Raw genomic sequence first — 8,014 nt, 5'->3', positions numbered from 1 at the left:
AATGAAGCTAATAGAAAATTCTGAAAGTTATACTGTGCATATATAGGAGCATTTGCTTTCTTTCAGGAAGTTACTTTAATTAAATAGGTATTCTCTTTGTCTTGTTTCACTTTTTGGGGGGAAAAAAAAAAAAAAAAAAGAGTTCTCCACCTAGCATGTAACTCAATATAGCTAATCCATAACTCTGTGTAATTTACCTTTTAAATACTTTCTTAGCCCTAAAGACTAGTTGTGTTAGTAATATAACTTTTACGGTTATTTCTAGGTACGTCTGCAGCTTTGTGTACTATGGACTAACTCTAAATGCTGGTGAATTAAGAGGAAATCTGTATTTAAATGTGGCTCTTACTGGTCTTGTAGAAGTTCCGGCATTTCCTCTCTGCATGTTTTTTATTGAGAAATCCTGGTAAGAAAAACTTATTTCCTAGTGTGCTACATATATTTGTAGATAGCCTGGAAAAATAATAACATTTTTCTCAGTAGGACACTTCACTTTTTTGCTAGACAGCGTTGATTCTTTGGGGATTTATGCCGCTGCAGGGGTTTTTGCAGTTGGTATGGAAATGGGACTCTGCTTTTCTACCTCTTCTCTTTTTTAGTTTTGTTCATCTTTTGAATTACTCGAGATTAGCTTTTCAGTGATTAATGTTATTAAAAAAAGTTTGGTCTTTATGGAAAAAATGCGAGTAGCCTATTTATTTAAGTGTCTCTAGCTTATATGTATCTCTTCTGTATTTTATGCAGAATGACTTGGTTTTGTACTGCCTACCAACTGCAGCTGAAAGCACTTTTCAGCATTGTTCATTTTTACTTAAACCTTACAAAGAGAACTTGGAAGTGAGAGCTCTTCAGTTTTTGTTAAGGCATTAATGATTGATGTCCGTGTATATTCATGCTTTTCAGTGTATTTGGAGGCCATCCCTTTACGTGGGTGCTTACTTCCAAAGGCTGAACAGTCTGGCAACCCAGAGCTACCCAGGGTTTCATGTAACCTTTGGTTTGAGTATCTTTGTAATGGTACTTGGGTCTCACTGAGGTCAGTGGCAAAAATCCCATTTCTTTGGTCAGGTGAGGATGTCACCTTTTGGGTTTCTTGGCCAGTAAAAAGCTGTCAGCTGGGTCAAGCTAAAAAGCAAAACCACCAGCCAACCTTCACCTGAAGCCCAAGAAGCCCGAGTCGAGGACATGCAGTTAAACCACAAAATGCACAAGTCCTTTTCTACTTTTTTTACCCCCTTGATAATTAGACAAAGTCACTGTAAATGTCAAGCTTTTGTTTTCCTGAAGTAAGGATACGTGCAGGTTTAGGTGCTTAATGCAAAAGGGAATGTGACAAGCCAGCTGCTCTGTTATCGCTCAGTTTTAGTGAGCAGTATCCTTAAAGTACAGGTTTGTTGTTGCAAAAATACTTAGAAGATTTGAAAAACAAGCATCGTATGGCTGTTGTAGACAAACTGGAGTTCTACCAGTATGGGGCAGTAGTTAGAAATAGCTGTGAGAGTTCATCAAGCAACAAGCATGTGTAGTACCTCTGCATGCCTGCAAACTAAGAATATCTTTGTTTCTGGTCCTTTGCAAATAATTATGAAATATTTAGGTGCGGCAGATGTGGAGATGGGCTGGTGATTTTTCTATCCCGTCATCTTCTCTTTTACTTTAAACACACTCAGCAGTAGGAATGGCCTTGGCTTATTTCAGTGTGTGCTCTGTTAGACGGGAAAGGGTACAAAATAGTTTTACTGTGTGTCATAACTGCATATATTTATGCAAACTTGTGAAAGACAAATACAGATTGGGAAGTGCTGGAATTACATTTTCATTCATTTGGTCTTTGTGTCTATGCACTGTAACACCCTTTTGGTGACAGGGCCCGCTGCCTTGCTCAGTACAGGGAAGAAAAAAAAGGTCTGAGTTGTTGCTGAAATAGGGGGGTTCTTCTCAAGGCTACAAATTCAATAGCTTAAAAATCAAAAATTGGCTAGAAATAGGAAAGCTTTTGTGGGCGGACTTCAGTACACAGAATGAGGAAAAATAATGCAAGATTTGAAGCACTTGACAAGGTACAGAAGATTTCTAACTTATTAATGCTGCTGTGTACATTAGTCGGTATTGCGCGGACAAATTAAAAAAATACTGAAGGACTTTGTTTCCATCTTTATCTGGGTGCTCTTTCCTTCTAGGTCTGGAAGACGTAAAACTATGACGTGTTTTCTGATGTTTGCAGGTTTTGCCTGTATATTTACCATGTTTTTACCAACAAATGCTGGTAAGTATGTACTGCTGCTGAAGTAGATGTCCATTAATTCGGCTAAAAGCTGACAAAACAACTTAATGAGTATTTTTTGACCGAGTATATCGGGGCTTAAAGCTCTATCCATTTATGCCTCTTTCTTTCTCTATCCCTTCCTTCTGGGGCTGGGCAGGGAGCCATGGTCTTGTCTATGTTGCTTTTAACTTCTTGCTGCTATAATTTGACCCTGTTAAATCAATGAAGTTCGTCTGACTGCAAGCTCTTGGCTCTTTGAAGGTCAGTCAAGCTATCACATTCTGTCTCAAATACTGACGTTACAAACACTGCATTAATTTATCACTTAAATCCAGTATTTTAAGGTAAACAGCTTAATAGCCGAACTGCAATGCAGTGCAATGTTAGTTTGGATCTTGACAGTGTGAGATGCCATGTAATGTAATGTAATTTTACATTTGTTTTGGTGGCATGTGGCATTTATAGATATAGAAACTGATATTTTCCTGAATTAGAAGCTTAATTTAGAAAACCCCAATTAGAAAACCCCAAACCACTAAAGCTTTAAAAATACATATTTCGTACTTGAAAATCAGAAATGGAAGTCAGAGTGGCCCCATGGAAGCCACAGGGATGGCCAGAAGCTTGGTGCCTTTCTCCATCTCGTGCTGTGCATTGCTGAGCTGTGCAGTTGTGAGGACAGTTCATGGTCACAGTGGAGTACCATCAAGTGCAATTCTCATCTCACAAGTTGTGCTTGTTCTAACGTTGTCAGTGACATTCACATATGTTTTTGTATTTTCACTTTTCTTTCCATTTCAAGTACAGTTTTTCTGTAAGAATATTTATTTTTAGCTACTGAAAATGTCTGTCTGTATGATGCTACCAACTAGAAGTGGCTGCCCTCTGCTTGTAGTTTGCTTATTATTCCTTCAGTAGAAATGTTTTAGCTTTGGCAGTGTTTTGACCCAGCAGCACCAGTGATGTGATTACAAGGTAACTGCCTATAGGTTGGGTTTATCCTTAACAGTGGTAAATGCTGTCTGGCATCCATTTAAAATTGATCTTTGGAAAAGTCTCAGGAAGAAAAACAGAGAGAGAGAAAATATCCCATAATCCTATTTGTCATGCTTGTGTTAATGCATGTCCTCGGACATTTTGTTACTCCTGTTATTGAGACTGTTTTCTTCCTTTGTTCTAACAAGTTTGCTCTTTCTGCTTCTTTTTATACTTTTTAAAACAAAACGAAAGAAAAGCAGTGGTGACTAATCAGGATAGGGTAATAATTCCTGAAGAGTTGCTAAATTTCAGGGAATCTTTGGCCTTTTCCAGTTGAGTTGACTTTAATCCCGTTAGAACACCTTACTTACACTGTGGTAAGAGTAAAGCTGGTTCTTGGTCCAGAGTGATCGGTGTCAGTTAAGTAGGAAGAAATTCAGCTTCAAGCATGATGAAGATGAGTCAAGTCGCTGGATGAAATGAGGGTCGTCGCACCTCTAATCTGACCCTCCTGTTACTAAGGAGAACGCTTCTTATGTTTGTCTAAGCCGGTGTTCTTTGGAGTGATTGACAAGAGCCTTGTTTTTATTACAAGGGATTTAAGATTTTAATGAGATATTGGGCACTTGCCTCTCGTGTCTGTAACCTTCGCTTGATTTCTAAATAACTCTGCTCACTGGCGAATGAGAATCTGATCCGAGTCATCTCCCCTGTGGAATAAGCCAAGAGCGTTTCAGTTATTGAAGATGTGCACTGAATTTGAGACTAAAACTCTCCCAATGGTTAATTAAAAACTGATATATCCCTCAGCTCCCTCTTTCTTTATCACTTAGAACTCATCAATTAATTTGTGTGAGTATGAGATTGGAAGGTGGTGAGGGAGAGTGGCAGCAGCGGGGGAACGGAGCTGTAATATTCTTTTTCTTTCAAAAGCTGCTACAAAGCACAAAGAATTCTGCATTTTGTACCTGCTTTATACCATATAGCAAGCAAAGGAGACTTTTCAGCTAGGGGTAACTAGATTTTAACTGTCATCTAGATTTATCTGCTTGTGCTGAACACATAACAACTTCCTGTGGCTTTCATTGATATGCTTTCCACTGAAGAAGGAAAGAAAATTTGCAGGCCTTTAAATCAATTCTCTCAGCTTTTGTTAATATTGAGTGTTTCCTTTTGTTGAGAACTAACCTTTCTTGGCGGATAGTTTACAAATTTTAAAGACTCCTTTGGTTTCGAAAGTACTGTTTAGGTGAAGTTTTACCTATGAGGATGACAGCCAGAAGGTGAATCTAGAAACGGCACTACGAATGAGACTCTTCATAGCAGTGTTGGCATTAAAACTTGTAACTCCTTTTCTAGAAGCTCTTAAACATCAGCACTGTTTGTTACCATTTCCCCCCCTTTTACTTCCCTGAGTTCAAAAGATCAATTAATGGAAGATCAGGAATAATCAATAAAACTCAAAGGCATTAATTTAGTGCAAACTTACAACTTTGCCTTTTACCAAAACTTGAAACGGTTGCCCCGACTGTACAGTTTCAGGCAGAATTGCGTGCAGATGCTGCTACTGGATGTTCAGGTGACAGGGTGTTAGGCGAAAATGTAATAGAAGAGTTAAAGATGCTGCGTGGGCATGCTTGGCTGGACCTAGAGCATGACCTATAAACGGTCACAGAATCCTCACAGGAGAAAGTGCCTTCCTGCTTAATGGCATAATTTTATATATGTAAAGAAAATAATGGACTGTTCTGCGAGAATTGCTAAAAATACGTTCCAAGACTCCGAGGAAAACATAATGACTGTGTCTGGACTTGCTTACACAAGGAAGCTGATGTGCAGTGAATTTCCAGTGCGCTTCTAATCCCACCGTAATTCCCCATGTGGCCAGCCTTCAGCCTCCCCTGAGGGAGGGAACCCAGAGAAGACTGCTTTTTAAATTCGCTCCCGAGCTTCTGAGTGCCAATTTCTCTGTCTAGACAGACTCCTGCTGTTTTGATAGTAAGACCAAAACTTCCCGAGTGCACTAATGCTGAATTTGTAGTACGGAGATACGCAATGTTCAATGTAAGTCTCCCTGGGAGAAAACCAGCAAGTTTTATAACACATTGGAGAACTACAAGTAATATCTTATTCATCGCTTCGTGTTTGGTTGATGGAAGAAAAGGGATGTCCCGGCTTTCTGACGGCACCCAGCAGGGCTCTGAGGACCAGGTTTGCACCTTTGCATCTGGCAACTGTATGTAATACTCCAGTTCTTACTGAGCAAAAGGAGAACTTGGATGAAAATGTTGCATCTGTTTTGCATGAATTACAGAAATAATTGCAAAAATGCATCATGCTTAAAGAAATTAAGTTTCTGGATTTCAGTTTACGTACAAATGAATTTCTGCTTCAGCTGAAATAGAATCTGACTCGATCAGATGGACAGAACTGAAAATATTCGAGGGCAAAATTAAAAGAAAAGCAACTGAGAAGCAATTGGGCTTTCCTGTTACTTAACATCATTTGATCTGAACCGAAACATGCTGAGCTCAGTGCTGAGGAAGAGAACCTGAGATACAGCTAAATCAGAGCAGTCATTCTTTTTTTCATGCTTAAAAAAATGATATGAAATTCTCTTTGTATTAAAATGGATGCTGCAAATGTAACCATATTCAAAATCAGGATAACACAAGCCAGGTTTCTTATGGACTTTAAAAGAACCACACTTCAGTTTGGCCAACTAAAGACAGTCTGTTGGTAAACTGGGCTGCATTAGCATTTGGTCGCCCCAGTTACAGAGCTGCTGCATTTTAAGTCCCAAGAGGATGTCCTAGGGGAGCAAAGAAGCTGTTGAGGTGTACCAAGTTTTGTGGCTTTAATCTAATAAATTAGTCAGGGAGGTTGTATTGTCTGTCTGTGCTCATCAGAAGATGTGGTTACCTGGTAAGGAGTTATGACTGCAGAGCTGGAAGCATTACTCCTTCCTTCTAGAACTGTGATTGTTTTACACTTTCCCAAAAAAAGCAGGCAGATTTTCTTGGTCCTAACTATAACTTTATAGAATCATAGAGTCATTGAGGTTGGAAAAGCCCTTTAAGATCATCAAGTCCAACCGTTACCCTAACCCTGCCATCCCACTACTAAACCCTGTCCCTCAGCACCTCGTCTGCCCAGCCTGTAAATACCTCCAGGGATGGGGACTCCACCACTTCCCTGGGCAGCCCCTTCCAGTGCTTGACAGCCCTTTTGGGGAAGAAATTTTTGCTAATGTCTAAGATTTTTGGTAATGTCTAAATGTATCTGTTCTTATGCTAGCTCTCGGGATGGTTGCAGAGAACTGAGATAATCGCTTTTGTGCTTGTGGTTGAAAAACATATAGATGAAATGTTTTTGTGTGATGGTCTCTTAAAGAGAACTGGATGTTTTCAACCTTGTGTAAAAAGCCTACGAAAACAGACTATTTATGCTTACAGCTTATTTTCTCTTCCCTGAAAGGTCCATTCCTCAGTCCCACTTTGTTAGCTTTGTGTGGAAAAATGATGGTCAGCGCCGCTTTCAACATCGTGTATATTTATACATCTGAACTGTACCCAACAGTGCTGAGGTAATCTAACAGAGCTTCTGGGTAAATGAAAACACTTCTTGCGCGCAGCGATACGGATCGCTGGTGGGCTTGAATATTTATCTGTGGTTATTTTTACCTGAAATAGCAACATGAGTTCTTTCTGTAATTAAGGCCGCTTGCCAGGGCTTGAAAGGGCTTCTCCTGGTAGTCACGTCTTTTGCCCCAATGCGCTTTCCTGGGCTGTTTGTGGCAGCTTCCACTATGTCTGAATCCAGAGTAAAAAACATGGAAACCAGCTTCTTACCCTGAAATGCTAGGTGCCATATTTCTCATTTCCACTGTCGGTTTTGGGAGTAAAATTACAGGCTGCAAAACCAGAGTGATGTGATGGAAGTGTATGCTGACTTAATTATAAATATAGACTACGCAGTAAGGACTATTTACAGTCCTTCTGTGTACTTCTGTCTCCCATATGATTATGTTCGTTTGCCTTCTGAAAAACCAGTGCTTTTCTAGATCTCTGTTATTTAATTACAAATTCATAATGCAACTGTTTTTAATAGTTTCTGTATGACAGTAATTTGCTTTATCCATTTAATTCATGAACAAGTGGGTTAAAACCTTATTTTTCATAGTTCTTGCCAACGCTTTGTAAGGTTGCCGTCTCTCCCGTTGTCCCAAGATAAACCTGAGAAAGGAAAATACAATACCACACAGTCCTCCTCTTCTCATCTTGCCTTCCCATGGCTTTCTGAATGGTACGAAGTCTGTATTCAGAATTTGAGCCATATTGCCCTAGTTGCTCAAGGATAGCAACTACAAAACTGCTGCAAAAATTGAGCCGTCTTTTGAGAGAGCGGGCAAGTTGAAAGCTGATGTGGAGCTGGCTGGTAGTCATGTCCTGTAGCACTGTAGAGGTGATTAGGATGGTGACAGAAATCACCCAATTCCAGGACACTGAGGGCTTTGGAGGGGTGGGTGAAAAAAGTGGGTGACTCCTTGGATTGGCTTTTTTTTCTTTTCAGCTTCACAATTTCCCATATGTTATGGAGGCATAAAAGCTAGACTGTGAACGCAGTTTTTGCAGTAAAACTTGTGAGGATGGAGGTGGATTGACTGTTTCTAGATATGAGCTTGTGACTCTTGGCAAAGGTTAGGTTGAAGAGGCAAGTCCCAAGCACGCTGACTGAAATTGGATGGGGGGGGGGGGGGGGGGGGGTGTT

General features: G+C 40.0%; 1 protein-coding gene across 6 annotated transcripts in view; it reads left to right on the top strand.

Annotated features, from left to right (window-relative positions):
- The window catches only part of LOC104124615 (solute carrier family 22 member 15-like), a 25,763-nt gene that overhangs the window by 11,328 nt on the left and 6,421 nt on the right, over window positions 1-8,014 (top strand). For 5 of the 6 annotated variants that reach the window (XM_035892540.1, XM_035892542.1, XM_035892541.1 and 2 more), the window contains 3 exons: window positions 266-406; window positions 2,181-2,266; window positions 6,722-6,830. In XM_035892540.1, coding sequence (XP_035748433.1) covers window positions 266-406; window positions 2,181-2,266; window positions 6,722-6,830 — 336 coding nt within the window. The remainder of the gene's footprint in view (window positions 1-265; window positions 407-2,180; window positions 2,267-6,721; window positions 6,831-8,014) is intronic. The other variant, XM_035892543.1, reaches the window with a different exon arrangement.

The sequence above is a fragment of the Egretta garzetta genome, unplaced genomic scaffold (genome assembly GCF_000687185.1).
Source record: "Egretta garzetta isolate BGI_Z169 unplaced genomic scaffold, ASM68718v1 scaffold204, whole genome shotgun sequence".
Lineage (NCBI taxonomy): Eukaryota > Metazoa > Chordata > Aves > Pelecaniformes > Ardeidae > Egretta > Egretta garzetta.
Note: the sequence above shows the minus strand (reverse complement) of the source record. Positions and strands in the feature narration are given on the sequence as shown.